Source organism: Oenanthe melanoleuca, chromosome 2 (assembly GCF_029582105.1).
Source record: "Oenanthe melanoleuca isolate GR-GAL-2019-014 chromosome 2, OMel1.0, whole genome shotgun sequence".
Classification (NCBI taxonomy): Eukaryota; Metazoa; Chordata; class Aves; order Passeriformes; family Muscicapidae; genus Oenanthe; species Oenanthe melanoleuca.
The window spans coordinates 41,551,913-41,571,542 of NC_079335.1; the positions used below are offsets into that span (position 1 = coordinate 41,551,913).

The 19,630-nt window shown below is 39.4% G+C and overlaps 1 protein-coding gene across 1 annotated transcript in view; it reads left to right on the plus strand.

Moving 5' to 3' along the window:
* PRKDC (protein kinase, DNA-activated, catalytic subunit) overlaps positions 1-19,630 on the plus strand; it is a 75,668-nt gene that overhangs the window by 54,161 nt on the left and 1,877 nt on the right. Inside the window, exons 63-77 of the mRNA XM_056482784.1 lie at positions 2,805-3,013; positions 3,467-3,605; positions 4,040-4,228; positions 4,755-4,979; positions 5,585-5,693; positions 6,395-6,506; positions 8,074-8,263; positions 9,361-9,535; positions 9,618-9,808; positions 12,286-12,466; positions 12,970-13,130; positions 14,480-14,691; positions 15,710-15,797; positions 16,548-16,691; positions 19,394-19,622. Of these exons, the coding sequence (XP_056338759.1) occupies positions 2,805-3,013; positions 3,467-3,605; positions 4,040-4,228; positions 4,755-4,979; positions 5,585-5,693; positions 6,395-6,506; positions 8,074-8,263; positions 9,361-9,535; positions 9,618-9,808; positions 12,286-12,466; positions 12,970-13,130; positions 14,480-14,691; positions 15,710-15,797; positions 16,548-16,691; positions 19,394-19,622 (2,554 nt within the window). The remainder of the gene's footprint in view (positions 1-2,804; positions 3,014-3,466; positions 3,606-4,039; positions 4,229-4,754; positions 4,980-5,584; positions 5,694-6,394; positions 6,507-8,073; positions 8,264-9,360; positions 9,536-9,617; positions 9,809-12,285; positions 12,467-12,969; positions 13,131-14,479; positions 14,692-15,709; positions 15,798-16,547; positions 16,692-19,393; positions 19,623-19,630) is intronic.

Genomic DNA, 19,630 nt, shown 5'->3' on the forward strand with positions numbered 1-19,630 from the left:
GACAGTTGTTTCACTGGAAAGGAAACACGAGCCTTTCTGTTATGAAAGTATACTGACCTGGATTAGATTGTGAATTTCATTTTTTAACACAGTTTTCAGGGAGATAAAAAAACCTTGTCCCACCACCTGTTACAGACCCATTGTCACTGTATTTAATGATTCTTATCTACTGTATTGATGTTGTGTTGGATTCCTAGCTCTCAAAACATTTTTTTTTCCAGTAGTAGCTAATGGTTTCTTTTTTGTCATGTAAATTTAAGTACTCTGTGGCAGTAGGTGTCATTCCAAATACAGGAGAACCATCTAGTTTGAACTAGCTTTGTAAACAGAGAAACTGTGCTTCTTAGTGCTTGTAATTACACATCTGAAAAAATGTAATTTCTTGTTTACTTTTTTCTGTGCAGCTGCATAAAAGGTCAAATACTATGGGGATTTTTCTGGGCTGTCAGTATTTCTTGAGCCAGCGTCTCACAATAGCGATCTGTTAATATTCCCTCTTGACATTGCATTGCATTTGTTGGTTCTCTCTTGATGACATTATTTGTGTTGAATTATGCTGTCTAGACCCTGCTAGTAACACTGTTGCATTAGACTACTTTTTTTTTTCTGCCTAGACATAAAATGTAGACTCAAGAAGTTGGTAAGTTCAGTTTCATCAAAAATACGGACTTTGTAAGAGCAATAAGAGCATCTCCTTGCCATCCTCATCAATAACAGAAGTACAATATCATGAAGTCCAAACAGCCTGCAGGCAGTGAGAGGAAGTTTTTTCCCAGTAGGGAATTGAGTTCACATTGATCAAGAGACCAAGCTGTGAGCAAGAGCACAGCAGTGTAAAGGCTTTCATGTGACTCACAAAGACTGCCCTAGTGGCTTGGCCATTTGGAATTGCTTCTTTTCTTTCCTGTATACCAACAGCATAATAAATACTGGCTGGTTTCAGAATGGCTTCCTACTTTACTGCTGTTTCCTTCTGGTTGTTTGACTTTTTAATTTTCTACAGGTTCACATCCCATCAACTTGGTGGGTTAAAAGAGCTGGTTTTTTACTACATATAATGTTAAAATTGACTGTGAAGCTCTGGGATTCACTTTCAGGGCAGTTTAAGAACCAGCTGGAATACCAAAAGAGGTTAACTCCATGACAAAAGTTTACATAGCCTCCAGAAAGATTCTTGGCCTCTGAAGAACATAGAATTGTCTTAGAAATATTTTAGCTGCCAGGCCAGCTTCAATGCCATTCTCCCTAATCTTTGAACATGTGGTACAAGTAGACAGTGCTTGTTGCATACGGAACAGGGAACATCCCCTCTGCTTTGAGAAGATAAGTGATCAAATAGTCACCAAAATGCACTAAATAGAAAGATACCTCCTTTGATGTGGGATGACATCTGTAAATTTTAAAATTTTAAGGTTTGGGAGGATATACATTCTTGGGACATACCATTACATTTGCACAGTTCTTACACTTTTTCCTGTGTTATGAGAGAGGGCTTTTGTTCTTGTCTTAGCAAGTTGTTCTTAAGGTTTTAGGTTGTGCAGTTGTCACTGTGTTCCTGATGTATCCCTTAAAAGCTGGCAGTCAAAGAGAATGTCTGGGGCATGTGTGCAGCGAATTGAAATTGCCTTAATAGTAGTTGAAATATATATGCTAACCTCTCATTGGGATCTGCCTGGTCTGTAACTCGGGAAGCTATGAGAGACTGTGGGTTTTTTCCCTTCTTTCTTTATTGTGCACAAATTTATTAGTGTGAGAGTCCCAACTCTACAAATTGTGTCTTGAGTTTGCTTATGCCAGGTGTCTCCTCTGTAGTTTTTGTGGTGACTGTCATTTATCAAAGAAATGTAACTTGGCTGTTCTTGGTCTCCTGTTCAATTTCCAAACTGTGATTTCTTTTTCACACAGTGTTCTTGAACATTCTGTGTTGCAATAATCTGATTTTAATTTTTATTCTAAAATGTGCTGCTGTTTCTTGTAATGAAAGCTAATACTGTGCCTATTCCATCTTGTGAATTTTTTTCTCCTGTTTATTTGAGATAATATTGCGACTTTTCTCAGTGGAAAAGAAAACAAAGGAAAAACGTAACACTGGATTTAATAAACATGCTGCTTTCTTTATTTATTTACCTGTATCTAGAATAATGATTTAAGTATTTTTTAAAAAAAGAAAACTTCAACTATGCAAGAATGTTTATCCCTGAAGAAGAGATTCTGTAGTTGGACTAAATAATTAAATTATTTAATATAATTTTAATTATTATTTAAGTTATAATGTATTGTTAAATATGATAAAATGGGAAATATTGTCATGTATTTAAGTTGGACAGGAGTAGATGAGTACAGTACTAGAGGACTCTAATAGGAAGCTGTGATATACTAAAACTGGCTGTGTGTGTGGATAGAAAACCTCCAGCTCAGAGAAGACTTTGTAGTAAATCGTGCCTTTGGCTTATGGCAGGAATGCACCACTGAATAGGCTAAGTGGAGCACAGCTGCTGTACAGCAGGCAAAATCCTGCCAACAAACAGAAGGAAAAGTTCAAGCTGTCAGTGTGTCCATCCGCCTCTCCCCCACTTTCCTTGTGATTCTGTCCAGAGAGTTGTCCCATGTCCTGGAGCCAAAGTATATGGGGTTACTCTGTACTGTTCTCTATCCACAGAGCAACAGCACAGAAGGAGAAGATTCCAGTTTTCCTTGAGTTGGGAACTTCTGGAGGCCTAATGGCTGATTTCCAAATCTTGCACTATAAGAGTGATCTGTGTAGTTTTACACCAAGTAGACACACCTGTTGTTTTGTTTCACAGGAAATGAGTTACCAGCACAGAGAGCTACTGGAGCTGGACTCAGCTAATGTGAGCACGAGCTGCCTGGCAAGTCTGCAGCAGCCAGTGGGCATCCTTCTGCTGGAGCGTGCCCTGATGGCTCTGTCCCCTGCCGAGGAGCCCCCCTCCAAGAGGATGCGCGGGAGCACAGAGCTGCCCCCAGATGTCATCAGATGGATTGAACTTGCTAAGTAACTTCTTCTTTGAGACAATTTACTCCCACCTAGACTTGCCTTGTGAAGAACTCTGCTTTTATGGCTTGTGGGATCTCTTTTTTAGTCTTTCTGTCTTTTAGAATTAGATATGCTTTTAGTTTCTTCTCAGTTAAAACTGTCAGTGAGAGCAGCAAGATTTTAAAACTGCACTCTTATGGTGCTGAAAAGACTCATAAGAAGTCAGACTGCTGAAAAACACCTTGTTCATAGCTTTTCCACTCAGGAGTTTCCATAGTTCAGCTATTACAAGATGAAGTTTATATAGTTAAATATGTATTTCTGATCTTACATAAGGAATATCACCTAAAAATTTACTATTTTAAGCTGATAGTATTATTACTTATTGAATTTTTTATTTAGATAGCATCTGTTTGCATTGGTATACATCTGCTGAGATATTTAAAAGATTTCTCTTTTCAATTTTACTAGGCTCTATAGATCCCTTGGGGATTATGATGCCCTTCGTGGCATTTTCAGTGGTAAAATTGGGACTAAGGAAATTACACAGAAAGCTTTGCTGGCAGAAGCAAGGAATGATTATGCTGAAGCAGCTCAATATTATGATAAGGTAAAACAACAAGAAGATTTTTTTGTTTCATAAATCTCTCATGACTTAAAATTAATCAAATTAGAAAAAAGTGCATTTATCTAGGCAGACAAATAAAAACACATGGGCACACTGCAGCCCTGAGAGAGCAAATTGCATGTGTTCCTGGCAGTGGGTAAAATTGAAGACAGATCTCTAACCTTCTTTTGTAATGTTCTTTTGAAATGTTTACTCTTTAAATATGGATTTATTGAGGACAGCTACCTGAAATTAATTTATCTATAAACACTGCCAAGCTTGATTTTTTTTGCATTTAATGTCACTGTCATACTCTGGTGAGTGGATAGATAATTTTATGAGACAATGAATTACAGTTAAGTTGCTGATGACTTAGAATTGAAACATGTTCTTGGCTGGAATCTGGCACTATTCTCCCCTCCAAATTCATTCCCTAGGCACTCTCCCAAGAAGACTGGCAAGATGGAGAGCCAACAGAAGCAGAGAAGGACTTCTGGGAACTTGCATCTCTGGAATGCTATGACCACCTCACAATGTGGAAGTCTCTGGAGTACTGTGCTACTGTTAATATTGATAGTGGAAAACCTCCAGACCTAAGCAAAACATGGAATGATCCATTTTTTCAGGTTTTTAGAAATTATTTCATTGATACTGTACCATTTTTATCCCTGCAGGGATGTCCTGAAGTATTGAGATTATGGGTGAAAATCAATCGCATTGTTTGGGTTACTTTAGTATGGAAATTATTGGAGAGTCCAATACGTTAAAAAAATTGAAACAATTGCTTCTGCTTGTTCTTTTTTGCTGTTTAATTTTTACCTCAAGTTTATGGCAGGTCCCATAGGAACAGCTTTATCATCTCCTTTTTCCTTTTGCAAGCCTTTTTTTGTTGCTTTTCTCACTTATATTTGTTTCCTGTTTTAAGAATTGCCAAACTGTGGAGTTTGAAACTGGTAGAATTTACTACCAACTTTTTGAGCTATAGGAAGAGGCTGCTGTGATTTGTTAAAAAATAGGAATTTCTCTTAAGGAAAAACACCTTTTAAAAAATTTGAAATGTTTTTGTATTTACTTGATTTGCCACTGATAACAAAAGATTTGATAATTCAATATTCCATTCCTAGAAATGAACACCGTGTTCTCACTTTGTAGGAGACATATCTGCCCTATATAATACGCAGTAAGTTGAAGTTACTGCTCAGTGGAGAGAATGATCAGACTTTGCTGACCTTTATTGATGAGGCAATGAAGACAGAACAGAAGAAAGCCATTATAGAAATGCACTACAGCCAAGAACTTAGTCTCCTGTACATCCTGCAAGATGATTTTGACAGAGCCAAGTATTACATTAGCAATGGCATGCAGATCTTCATGCAGGTAATAATGTCTTCTGTCTCTGGTATGGTTGTTTTGTGTAAACTGGAGCAATGAAACTGCTGTTGCTATTACTGTTGCTAGTGTTTCAAGAGAAACACTCCCTCAAATGCAATGAAATTTAGTTGCCTTCCATGTAATGTGACAAAACTTCTAGATTCATTTCTTGCAATGATGAAAGGTGAGTGAGCCAGTGGAGTGCATCCTTCTGTTTTAGTTTGTTTTGTTTTGCTGATTTAATCTTTTATACATTTTTCAGAGTAATTGTTTGTGCAGACAATAAAAATTGTATTTTGTTCATCTTTTCAGGGGTCTCTTGTCCCCAGAACAAGCTTGCAGAGAGTGTTGCATTGACAAGTTATACTTTCCATCCATTACCAGGTTTTGATTAAACTGTAGGACTTTGCTAAAATCTAGGATAGGAATTGCACTTAGAATATACCTCTGTTTTTGTCTAAAGCAGAGTTGCTCTCTGATTATCAGCTATTAAATTGCTTGTAAGAGGTTGGGTTCTAAAGCATAACATACAGCAGCATCAGATCAATAATTTGTAGAGCACTGAACAGAACCATGCTTCAAATTCTGTCTTTTGATTCTCTCCTTTTCAGAGCTACTCCAGTATTGATTCCTTGTTGTATCAAAGTCGAATGACCAAACTACAGTCTGTACAAGCTTTGACAGAAATACAGGATTTCATCAATTTTATGACCAAGAGAAGTAAAGATTGTTTTTTTTTTCTCAGCAATTTTCCTTTTGTGTTCAGTAATTGTGGTTTCCTGAACTTTGAATTTCTGAACTGCTGTTTGAAGAAGCCTAAGTCTGGAATTACTTCTTACTGTCTTTTTGACAGTAAGACCTATTACAGTTTTGTAAGATAGGACTGAACATAACTTTGTATTCTATTGCAATGTTTAGTTAGTATAACTCTTGTGATAAGGGTTAAGCATCTCTTTTGAAATTGTCAATTAAAGTTTTAAACTAATCTTTTTTATTGGACTAACTTTTGGTAGTAAATAGCAGCAGAGATGAAAAAATGGATGTGGTATATAGGTTGCACCTACTAACATAGGCCTGAAGGACACATTTGTGTGCATAACCCAAATTAGATATTAAATTTAGTTAACAGTTCCCCTATATTCCAGCATATTCATATATGGCAAAGAATCCTGGTGGTGATCCCCAGTGGCAGTTGACACAGATGTCCTTATGGACAATAAAATTACATTTATTGCTATGCTTCAGCAATAAACAAAAGTAATGTGATGATCCTTAAGTAGCATTTTTAGTGCAAGGCCAGAAATACAAATGGGTTGCTTAATTGCAGTGCTCTGGTTTGAATGTTAGACTATATTTTGTTTAGCCCGTTTTCATGCTCTTTGGCTTCAGATGCATTTAAAATGTTCTTAATTGATTTCTAGGTAACTTAGCTTCAGAGGCTTCCCTTAAGAGACTTCTCAGAACTTGGACAAGCAGATATCCAGATGCTAAAATGGATCCTATGAACATCTGGAATGATATCATTACAAATCGGTAAAATTGCGTTCTTGGGTTAGCTTAAGTTCTGTCTGCCTGTTGAGTTCCAGGAAGTGCTTTTGCCAATGCTGCTTGTTTTTGTCTGGGAGGGTTTTGATCCAGTGTATGACTTTTTTTTTTTTCTTTCTCTTTTTCAACTGTATTAGTAGCTTTCTATATAACAGGGGAGTTTTTGTGACCAACTTGTGAAGAGCAAAAAGAGGTTGAGAAATGGCCAGGGAATAAATTGTATTTTGATAGGGAAACATAGATGTTAGTTTAGTCATTGTCTTGCATCTTTGACTATATGCTCTGTGTAAGATGGCCCATTGCAGCAGCCTTTAAACATAGTCACTTGTAATTGAGTAGACTACATGCATTTTACTCAATGAAACACCACCCAAAAGGCCAGTCAGTTATGAGTAAAAATACTTGCCTGCTTTGTAGGCAGTTCCAAAATGAAGTAGCATACAAAACAAGCCTAGCCCTGTCACTCTCAGTGCTTTACCTGTTTATGGGAAAGTTAATGACTAGTGCTTTAATTGGAGACTTCTGTTGTGCAGCTGTTTCTAGAAAGAACAAAGGCTCTCTGGAGACTCCTTTGGATTAGCTCTGAAGAAACTGGAATGCTTTTTGAAATTTTAAAGTTTTCTGTCCTTGCCATAGTGTCTGTCTTCCTCCCAATTCATTCTAGTGAAAATCTACATTAGTCCTCCTTTCCTGTGTGATAGCTTCTTCAGTAGCTCTGCTGATGCATACTGTGCTCTTGATTTATTTTGTTATGTCTTGGCGTCAGGAAGGCATGGCTACAGAAGAGCTTATTGCAGTTCAGTATTAGGCAGAATACATGGCATGGCTTGCTTTTGAAAAAAGTCTCAAAACATTTATGACTTGAAGGGTTGTCAGGGTTTCAAACACTTCATGTGCTTTTAGAAAATCTTTGTCTCATCTTAAATTAGTAACAAAGGATGTGCCAAGTGCCCCTTCAGAGTGTAGTGCTGTCCTCTGCTTTGAGTAACAGTCTACATAATGAGATGTGCTATTAAATGAGATAGGACCAGTTGTGGAGTAACAGGATTCAGCATTGATTCATGGCAATTCCCTTTCAAAAGGTTGGTGTGGTTGCTGATCTGTTCTGTAGCATGGATTTCAATGTTGGCACTGTTGGCACGTGTTGATGTGATAAACATTTGAATAGCAGGATGACATAAAATACAGCCTGGCACTCACACTAAGTGATTGAGACTCCTGTTTGTTTGCACATCTGTGAAGCTGGAGTGCAAGTTATGGCTTGGTGAACTTAGGGACTGTAGCTTGCATAAAAGAACTAACAAAAAAATCCCACTCTATAATGGACATTTTCTAGTACTAATCTTGTCAGTTCAAGATCCTGAATGCTCTCAGGGTCAACCTGACCCCTGTTAGGATTGTCCAGACTGAGGCCTCTGTTTAGCCCTGCTAAAGGTGATAGCTGTAGTTTGACATTTTTTATTAGCTTTGTTTGCTGTTATCAAATCAACTTTCAAATATTAATTTCTTTGAATATATATGCAGAGTGATCTATACCCCTCTTGTTGTTGTGCAGGTGTTTCTTTCTTGACAAACTGCAGGAGAAATTTCCCTCTGATCAGGCCAATGACAGTATGGAGGTGGACGGAGAATACAGTGCTGGTGACCAAATGGAAGTGGATCAACAGAGTGAAAGCATTCACTCAATGATTAAAAGCTGCAAATTTAATATGAAAATGAAGATGATAGAAAGTGCCAGGAAACAGGTGAATATACTGTCTGATAACTTCCAATTTGCTGAGAAAAAACATAGAAAAAGCTGGTAAAGCCTTTTAGGTGGTCTTTGGTACCTTTTTGCCAGGGCAAACCCTGTCTTTTTTCGACCCTGCTGTCCAGGACATTTTGAAAGCTCAAGAAAGTCACTTCCACAATGAAAGAAAACAAATGTATAAATGTTAATTATGAAGTTGATGATAATTTGTCATTACTGGAAATGTGCCTGAAGTCCCCTTTGATCCACAGATGGTGTTGGACACTCTAAAGGACAGATAAAGTATCTGAAATGTTTCAGTGTTTAATGGAAGGGATGCTTGCAATCAAGCATTATGCTTCTTATTTATAAATAATCTCTTCTGTACAAGAAAACAAGTCTGATTCTGATTGAATCAGTACAATTTGCTTCAATTAGGAATGCTGAATTTTTTTTTCACAGTTTTCATTACTGCTGTTAGTTAACACTAGCAAAGAGCTAAAGTTAAGTCACTTAGAAATTTTGGGTTGAATTTGGCTGTGGAAATGACTAAAACAGCCTTTTTGTTAATGGGCCTTTGGTGTTTCATGCTTGAGACAAGACGAATAGTTAAGTCAAGGTCTCCCATCTTCTGAGATGCTGCAGAAATCTGCAGTCATTAACAAGAGTTGATTTTAAGTGATCTGATAAGCAAATTCATTATTGCTTTGTTGACTATACACTCTTGAAGGAGTAAGTGAAAAATAAGATTTCCTTAATGTTACTTGTATTAAACTTCTCATTGAAACACAAATATAAGTGATTTTCATAATGACATCTTAAATCAAGTTGTGTTTCCTATATGTGTTTGTACTACAGAGCAGTTAAATGCTTCGTGCAGCTGGAATTACTTTCTCAGTTGTTTAAACCTCTGTTCTTCTCATTTGGTGTTCAAACTTCTCCACTAGCACAGATATGGTTCTGAATATGAGACCCAGCAGGCAGTGAACATCTCTTTGCCTTACTCTAACTTTACTTGTGTTACTTAAATCTTCTCATCCCTGATTTGGTAGTGGGCAGGTTTTAGCTCCTCTTCAGATATTTGGTTTGAACACTCTCTTCATCTGAATGCAGAACAGCTTTGCAGTGGCCAAGAAGCTCCTGAAAGACTTGCGCAAAGAAGCCAAGGCGCGGGAGGACTGGCTGGTGAGGTGGAATTACGCCTATTGCCGCTTCACTCACAGCAGCAGCTGCAGCCTGAGCTGTCCTGAGCGCCTGCTCTCAGTGCTGAAAACCGTCTCCCTGCTTGGTAACAGCCTTTGCTTCACCTGGTTTGTTTTGAAAGGTGCTTTGTTGTCCAGTTACCAAGTTTTGTGTTTGCATTCCAACAGAAGAAACCAAATCTGACTATCTCAGCAAGAACGTAATGGCCTTCCGAAACCAGAATCTTCTTCTGGGTACTACGTATCACATCATGGCCAATGCTCTTAGTCAGGATCCAAGATGTCTTGAGCAAATTGAGAAAGAAAAGGCTGCAAAGATATCACTAATATCAGGAGAAAGCCTTGAGAACCCTAAAAAGGTAAATGAGAGGGGAAGTTATTTTAGTAATTTCAGTGTCATTATTATTACAAATTACTTCTTCAGTAGGTAGTGATGGCTATGGACAAATACAGAGCATATACCTGTCTGCTATTAGCAGTGATTTGTCCAGCAACACCAGATAGAGAAAGAAAGGGGGGGAGGGGGAAAGGCAAAAAAAAGGCTGTGTTTGCTGTTTCTTCAAGGTTTTGCTCTCCTCTCTCTTCTGCATCACTCTAACCTTTCTAAATATAAGAATGCTCTTGTGCTTCTCTGTAACTGCATTTTTAATGGAGAGGGAAGATGTAGTCTTCAACATCTGCATGCACAGTGGCCTAACAAAGCTTGGGATCCTCAAAGAATGCCTTGATTTTAGCTGGGCATTTGTGATCTGCTTCAAGCTGCCAGAATATGCCCTTTGGTAAAGAGATTTATAATACTGATACACTTACTTTATCTAAGAAATGGAAGAGAGGAGAGGGATTTTTAAGGCAGAGCACGTGCAAATCGTTTTTGCCTGTTTTAGGTAGGTGTGCATTTGAAGAATACAGTACCAGACTGTGCTGCAGCTAAAATTGTATTTGTTGTCAGTTGTCCCAGATGCTGTGGCATTGATTTCTTGTCTTTCAAATGGGTTAAGAATTTGGACTACCACTGCTGGCTTATTTCTACTGATTTCTAAAGCCACCGTGAAGACCCTTACATATAGAATCATAGAACGGTTTGGATTGAAAGGGACCTTAAAGATCATCAGGCTCCAATCCCCCCACCAGGTCAAGGACACCTTTCACTAGACCAGGTTGCTCAGAGCTCCATCTAGCCTTGAACACATCCAGGGATGGGGTATTCACAACTCCTCTGGGCTGTTCCAGTGACTCCCCACCCTCACAGCAAAGAGCTTCCTCCTAATATCCAATCTAGACCTACTGTCTTTCAGTTTGAAGCAATTGCTCCTTGTCCTGTCACTTTATGCTTTTGTAAGAAGTCCCTCTCCATCTTTCATGCAGGATCACTTCAGGAAATATGAACCATATTAGTATAAAACAAAAGAAAAAAAAGAGTGTTTAATTTGTGTTTTATGGTTGTTAAAAGTAAAGCAGATCAAGAAGAAATTCCTGCAAAAAAAGGTTTATAATTTTCAGGTGTGTGGAAACTTAAGCAAAAGCTTGAGCTTCATTTATCAACTCATTCATAAGAGCATTTTTCTTTAGGCAATCTAAAGGATGAGTGTAAAAGTTCTTCTGTGTCAGATGAGTAAGATTGCCATAGTAGGGATTTCTGTAAGATTAAGAAGCTTAGCCATATTTTAGCTTAGTATTAAGCAGCACTCTGACCCTAGTAGTCTTCTTCTACCTACCTATTTAATTTCAGTTACAGCATTTAGTGTGGCCAGAAGGGCCAGACAGTGATGTGGTGTGCTTGGCAGTGGTGAGGCTGCAGCTCGAATCCTGTGTGCAGTTCTGGGCACCTCACTACAAGAAAAGCATTGAGGGGCTGGAGCATGTCCAGAGAGTGGCAGCAGAGCAGGGGAAAGGTCTGGAGCACAAGTCCTATGAGGAGCAGCTGAGGGAACTGGGATTTTTTAGCCTGGAGAAAAGGAGGCTCAGGAAAGATCTCATTGCTCTTTGCAAATACCTGAGAGGAGATTGTAGTGATGCAAGGATAGTTCTCTTCTGCCATGTCCTAAGTGGGAAGGTGAGATGAAATGGCATTAAGTTGAGTTAGTTAGGTTCAGATTGGATATTAGAATTTTTTATTTTTCTTTTTTTTTAATGAAAGAGTAGTCAGGCATAGGAGTAAGTTGTCCAAGGCAGTGGTGGAGTCACCATCTCTGGAAGTGTTCAAAAAGCATCTGGATGTGGCACTTTTTGATATGGTTTAGGGGTAATTGTTGTGGTCCTGAGTTGGCAGTTGGATAGATGATCTTGAAGGTCTCTTTTAACCTTCCTGCTTCTGTGGTTCTATAAAGAATCCTGTCAAGTCACCCATTGCATGAGCTGCATTAGAAATGTATGATGACTATTACTATATTTATAATAGGAAAAAATGCATCAGATTTAAAATAGTTTGATGCAAGCTTTTTTTAACACAAATTCCAAGTGTAACTGTTATGCAGATGTTGTAGATATGTCTTAATAGGAGAAATCCCTGAAAGTTTTATTATATTTTCTTATATAACTGTTTCCAAAAGCTCCAGTAACGTTAACTGTTTTGCAGTGACAAAAATTCCACTTAACGTATCCAAAGACTAATTTAAGTTTATATAATTCCATTGGAAATTGTGGAAACTTAAGTTCTGGAAATCACTGCTAGAAATAACATCCCAAATTTTTTTTCCTTTTTATCAGCTGCTTAGAACATCTTAAAACAGTTAAAGTTTTATCTACTCAAGACTTGTGATGATGCTCCAGTTTCAGACAAGGTTGTTCAATGCTACTTGCTAATGTGTGGTTTTTTCCTCTTATGGTTGGATTTCAGGTGCTGGCAGGTCTGAGCAAGAAGGCTTTTCAGTGTTTCAGCTGTGCTGTGAGGAAGTCTGAAGAGGAGGTGCAGTCCCACTCCATGGACCACGTGGATGTGGTGGGAGTTGTGGATGCCTATATGACTTTGATCAGCTTCTGTGACCAGTACCTGCGCAGGGAGGAGGAAGGCTTGCTTGGTTAGTCAGCATTTCTCCTAAGCTTCTGAGTCTGTTAGTCTGTGGTCTGTGAGCTTTTGCTGTGCCCAGATCTCTGTGAGCAGCACAGCTTGAATTTAAATGGAGCAGTTTGACCTCCAGTTCAGCATTATTTGTATGCCTTTTTTCACCTCCACTGTTACTTTGGTACTGGTGGATCACTTGTAGTCTCACACATACTTGTGAGAAATATATCATATCCAGCAGATGCTTCCCTTGTTCCTTCCCAGACCACAGCAGCCTTGTATTTAAAGCAGGCAAGATACCAGCAGTGATGCAGCTTCCTGATAAAGCTAATCCTTACAGTCCCCAAGTACATGTGTTGCAGATGTGTGCAGTTCAAACAGATGGGAAGGAGAACAAAGTAAAAATACAGAATACACTTGAAAAAAATACCGAATTGTAAAGATGAATGTTTCAGATGATCAAAGACGTGGAACAAGTGATGGTGTTTCTGATAATTCTTGTTTAATGTCTCTTGGCAGAAATTAACACTGTGGATCTGCAGCAGTTCCCAGCTATTGTGGTAGAGAAAATGATAAAAGCTTTAAAACTGAATTCCAGAGAAGCCAGGCTGAGATTTCCTAGACTGCTCCAAATAATTGAAAGATATCCAGCAGAGACATTGGGTCTAGTGACACGAGAGGTTAGTTGCTTCAATTTTTCTGGAAGCAAATGTTGCTGTAAATCAAATTTTAAAGGTGGGGGTGGAGCTGGAGGTTGGATACATAGAGAGGTTAGACTGGTAAGTTTTGCTTCAGGGAAATCAGATAAATTTTATCCCATCATTGTTCCTTGTCTTTTCTGTAACTCACTGAGTCTAATTCATGTGGACAGAAAGGTTTTTTTTTTAGAAATTTAACTTTTTATCATTATTCTGATTCCAAATGGTTTTTTGAGAGCTGCTGGAGAACAACTGTGGTATGCTTTGTCCTTTTTTTTCTTCCTTCAGAACAATCTAAGTGGGCTGACAAAGGTGTTTAGCATTAGGGTGAGGAATGTGTATCTTATTCCTGTAGACTGAGTTTCCTGTGTGCAGGAGCTTTTTCAGACTCATTCCATGTCACTCACCTTTCCCTGTCCTTCTTCACTTCAGAGGTTGTTACAGCTTTGTCTTCCTTTGTATTTCCCTCTTCCTTCCTTACTTCTACAACCTGTCTTTCCATTGCTGTTCCATGGCAGGATACCATGAGCCTTCCCTGCTGCCATGGGACAGATAAGCTGAGACCTTCTCTGTGACTCATGCCTGTTCCTGCCTTGGCCTGCCTGCCTTTTCTAGCCCATGTCATTGTGCTGCTGCTCCCAGAGCAACAGGCACTTTCAGAGAAGGAACTCAAGTGGGGCAGAAACTTGGGTTTGTTATCGCAAGGAACTGAGAAAATAGCAGAAATGGCTGAGGTGCACAAGGTGTGGCCAAAGAGAAACACCAATAGTTCAAACAGAACCTGACACCAGCTGACAAATCTCACTCAGGAAGGGAGTTCACCTGGCATGTATTTATCCTATCCTCTGTCTTTCTGTGAAATAAATACTGGCAATCTGATCTTAAATTCTATTAGAAGTGCTTAAAGATTAACAAAGGACAAAACTGTGATAGGAGTTTGTGTTCTCCTTCCTGGTATTTTTTACTCAAATCAGGACTTCAACCCAATGGTGTTGGAACTGAATTCCTTCAGATTTTTGAGTTGTTTGCATGTGATGATCAAAAATTTTTGTATTGCATCCAGAGACAAAAGCCACAAGTTTGAGTGTTAAGCCTCATATTGATCAACAGGCTGCAAATCTTATAATGGAAAACGTATTAAGCAGCAGTGGTAGTGTAGTGATAGTAATAATTAACTCTGTGCTTCTTTAGGGATGTTTTGCACACCTAGTTGACATTCTCTGTTTCCTTGTTTATCTGTCAGGCTGCACCATGGGGCAGTTTTGTTTGTTTGCTATGTTTGGTATTTTTGAGGAGGACCAAAGATGAAAGCAGTGTCTGTGTTTTTGCAGCTTTCTTCAGTTCCCTGTTGGCAGTTCATTGGTTGGATTAGCCAGATGATGGCACTACTTGACAAGGATGAAGCAGTAGCTGTACAACATACTGTTGAAGAGATTGCAAATACCTATCCCCAGGCCCTCATCTACCCTTTCATGATCAGCAGTGAAAGTTACTGCTTCAAAGATACTGCAGCTGGCTGCAAGAACAAGGAGTTTGTAGAAAGGTGAATTTGCAATTGGAGTAGCTCTTTTGTATGTTTTTTTTATTCAGGAATGGACAGATTCATTTATTTTTCCTACTCAAACTCTTTTGTTTAGCAAGCATGAGAAATATTAGAGGGTAGTCTTGAGTTTTCATTTAAAGGCACAGAAATGCAATACATCAGCTCTGTCATGTCAGACATACTCAGGTTGGTGGCATGAAATTTCATTAAGTGTTGGGTACATATAGTCCCCAGACTGTTGAAAGTTAAGTCTTCCCAAGATAAAACAGAAAGACTGCAGAGAGGCAACTCCTTTTTCCTTGTAATTCTGTGGTATTGAACATTTATCATCTTTATAATACCAAGAGGAAGCAGCTGTGTTTAAATAGAGTAGGTGCTCATACCAGACTTCAGAGAGGGCAGTGAAATGGATGCAAGTTATCTTGGAAATGACAGCTCTTGGCTGTGGTGTTCTCTACTTATTCAGTGTGCAACATGCAGCTTCTCTTACAAGTCTTCCCTTGTCCCTTTTGGCATACAGTAACTCTTGAGTTAATCTCTAGGCAAAAAATAGTTTCAATCACACAATGCTGTAGAACTACTCTTAAAAATTTTGGGTGTCATTTTGCCTTTTTCTCAAATTTGATACATTTGCTGCATAAATTTTTTTGCTGAAGATAGTAATGCAAAGTCATACGTTTCACAGACAGTATCACCCATCAGTAACTGTCCTGACAGGGTGCCCGGTCTGGTCAGTGCTTGGGTCTGTTTCAAGCATGCTTTCCACTCACCCACCAAGTTCCTATTTTTATAGTGGGACATATAATTTAAAAACTGGGAGCTGTGTGGCTTATTTAGTCAATTTATAAACAGTCATGCACCTCAAGAGGGAATTCCAAGGGAGTTCTGCCTACCTACACCTGAATTATTTTACCAGATTCTTGTCTATAGCAGACAGTCTAGATCATTGCTTATCTGCAGGTGAGGTGGTGATGGTAGTTCCTGTTGCATTGTGATGCATTTTTCTCTTCTTTTAAAGGATCAAGAATAAGTTGGATAGAGGAGGAGTAGTTCAAGATTTTGTTCGCTCCCTGGAGCAGCTCTCTAGTCCTGTAATGATTTTCAAGGTAAAGTGGAATTTTTTCCCCCTTCCCCTTCATTCCTCTCCCTCTGTTCAGAAGAGCAAGTGCTGGGCAGAGCCTGACACAGTTCAGTTGACACCACAGCCACAGGGAGTGGTTCAGCCCAACACCAGCTCATGATGATGATGATGATGATGATGTCGGGTTACTGTCAGCAGCTTTCACTGGTGATGGACTCCCTCCCTTGTGCCAGCTGGATTTCTGCTCCAGCTCTTTTCAGCTTTCCCCTTCAGGGTCTATGCCCTGCCCCACAGTCAGTGTTCCTTCATCATTCTGAAACCCTTACAGAATTATCATTTGTGGCCATCTTTAAAATTTTGGACTACTTGTGTTCAACTACATATGTAGTACTTAAGTAAGTGCTTTGTACTTACTTGTGTTCTTATGCTCTTTCCCTGCTGGGCATCCCTGTCTAATGTTCTGACTTGTTTGTCCAAAGGATTCTTGTCCTGTGTTTGGTGCCACTTCTGGCCCCACAGAGGCTTTCTTAGCACTAAACACTACAGTAATAAACATAATTATCATGATAAAGTAGAAACACTTTATCAAGACACAGAATGAAAAGAAAATATTTCCATAGTCTTTTGGTTGCTCTTTTTTTTGTCAAAAAACACATAATATAGTCAACATAATAGTTGACTATTAGTAAATACAGTAACCCCAGAGCAATCTGAGTGGCCTACTGAGGAGCAAGGGTCAATAAATCAGTACTCATCTGTTTTCTTCTCTTTGCAGGATTGGGCTGAGGATGTCAAAAACGAGTTGTCAAAACCTCAAAGAAACAAAAAGAAGCTTAAGGAAATGTATGAAGGAATGTACAAGAATTTGGGAGATTTGGAGGCTCCTGGCCTTGGATTGATGAGAAAAAGGTTTATTCAGGTATATGTGGTTACTGAGTAGTGTTGGCATCATAGCTTTTCTAGAAGGCAATAGAAAGTCAAAAGGGAGAACCAGATCACAGCTTTTACAGGTGCTGCAGGACTTGATGAGACTTGATCCAGTCAGGAGTACAGGACTGGGATTTCTTTGCTAGAAGCCATGGACTTAAATAGTTCCCTTCCCACTTCTAACTGCCCTGCAGGGATAAATGTTCTGTCTTACACAGCTTCAACCTCTCCTGTCCTGCATGTTGCCAGGTTTATAGGACCTGAGCCTCTAATCATCCGTGGGAATCTGGCCTTGTTTTTTGTTCCCTGCTGCCAAGGATTTATGAGCACCTTAGGGAGTTTTGCTGTATTATACTACTCAAATTTGCTGCCAATATGAAGTTACTTATACAGAGGAGTTACAACTGTGAAGAATTAAAGAAAAGACTTTACAAAATTGACTGAATTCCAAAGTGGTGAAAATCAGGATAGAAAATGAAGTGACATATGTGGCAAGAAAATGTAATTACCCTAGTATCATATAGAAATTCTCTGTATTTTAGCTGACTATTGCAGTTCAAGAGCAAAGTCTTGATTTGTGATGGCTCTTTGAAAATTTCAGCTGTGAAAACTCATGGGCAGTCAAGAAAAAAAAGCGAATGTTCATCTTTATTGAGAATAGAGAATTAAACATGGCCTTGTACATTGGCATAGCAGCCTTCTCTGACTCTTGCTTCTTGAACCTTCTAGTCCTCCTCTGCAGTGTTCTCAGCACAGATACAGTTAAATTGTATGAGGTTCAAAGTGGCAAGAGTCTTCAGAGGTACAGAGTAACCACTTTACAAGCAACTTTAGCATTCCTCCAGTTGGAAAAGATGCAATGATGCCAGATACAATAAAGCTTTTAATATCAGTCCCATGGTTGGGCTCGGTGACCCTAAAGGTATTTTCCAGCCCTAGCAATTCTGTGATTCTATCAGGAGTGCCGAACATGAAGTAAATTCTCTATAGAAGTGGCAGGCTCAGACCAGTGAGGAGTGTTTCCTCATTCAGTGCACACTTAGGTGCTGAGCTCCTGCTGCAGGGTAATAGGTGCTTTATGGGTTCAAATAGCAAGCAGGTAAATAACACGGAGAGGGGGCAATGCTTTGAGAGCTTTTACATCCAAATGCACACTCCCGGGTCCAGGAATCCCTGAGCTGCAGATTGCTGAGGCCAGGAGAGTGATACTCCTGTAGAAGAAGGTTCTGACTGTAGTGTGGTGTATGTGCAGAGCCCCATGGCCAGGGCGGGGTGCCTGCAGCTCTCTCCCATTGTGGCCATCCTTGTGTCCCATTAGCATTAGATAAACTAACCTGGGTGTCTGCAGGGAGATTCCTTCCCCATGAGTGGGAAAGGTGGAGGATGAGAGTAAGGTGGAGTCAGGAGGAGGTGAGGTGATAATGAAGCAGAAGGGGTAGTTGGGAGTTTAGGGGCACACTAGCCCTCTGAATGTGTTGCTGTGAGATAAGATGGGTCTTTGATGATAATGACTTTAAACTTCAGAGTGGGAGATAAGAATGTGCAGGATGTGCCGGTGTCAGGGTGGGGGTAGGGGGAGGGGAGTGCTATACAGGGTACGTGCAGGAAAGGGACTCAGCAGGCACAAGCACAAAGGCTGGTTGGGTTATTTGTGTGCCACAAAAAAAAAAATCCACGGCTCTTTAAAACGCTGAAGTGTGCAGTATTAGGGGATACAGGGAGAAGAGCAAGAGAGATGCTGGAGAAGGATATCAGGGTTGTTCCCCTCTGTTAAAGGGATGAGGGAGAGAAGAGTTAAGGGGATGGTGCACAGGCTCTGAATTCTTTGCTTTCACCATGCATTATTAAGAAGAAACAAAGTGTGCTGTGAGAATAACTGTATAATTTCTAGTGTCCTTGCTGGGGAGAAAACAAATTGTGCTCTTCACTGACATGTAAAATTGCTCTACTATATAGAGTACTTCAGGCTCATAATGTGGAAATAGATTTAGTGATAAAGATGTTGTTAGCTGTAGCAATCTCCTCGAAAGGATGATGTTTTTTGTATTTTCTTTCACTACAGTGAAATAGTTGTGTCTTCATAGCTTGGTACAAAAACAGTCAGGCAAAAAAAAAAATATCTTTCCAAGCCATTAATACCTGGCCCAAGCAGGAACATTTGGTTTTTCCAGAACCTTGAATTATGAACACAGGAAGTCAACTCAGTTAACTCTTTGTAGATAATACTTACTTTGTTCATTAAATGGATCCATGTCCAAACCTTTGCTCTTTTCCTTTATCAGGATATTGAAAATACTTTAAAATATGGTTTTATACATTTTATGTCCAAAATTATTGCTAGGCAGTAATAAATCCACGAATAAGAAATCTGATAGTAAATAAAGCATGTAAAGCATTTCATAGAGTCACAGAATGATTTGGGTTGGAAGGGACCTTAACAGATATCTGGTTCCAGCACCCCTGACATGGGCAGGGGCACCTCCCACTAGATCAGGTTGCTCAGGGTCCCATCCAACTTGGCCTGGAACACTTCCAAGGGATGGGGCATCCACAGGTTCTCTGGGCAACCAGTTCTGTTTTTTATTAATAATTTCTTGCTAATATCTAAACAAGCCATGTGTATAGATAGGAAGGCACCCTTGGGTAGTTTCTAGCACTGTGTAAACAGGATTGTTTTCTATAAATGGTTGTTAGGCTTTTGGGAAGGACCTGGATCATCATTTTGGCAGAGGTGGTTCAGAACTCTTGGATATGAAGACTAGTGACTTCGATGTGATTGCAGCTTCTCTCTATTCAAAAATGAGCAAAACCCATAAAGAACCTGGGAACCTCAAAGAATGTTCACCATGGATGAGTGAATTCAAAGCTGAGTTCTTGAGGAATGAACTGGAGGTTCCTGGTAAGTTCCCCTTCAGTGTTGACAGTGACTTG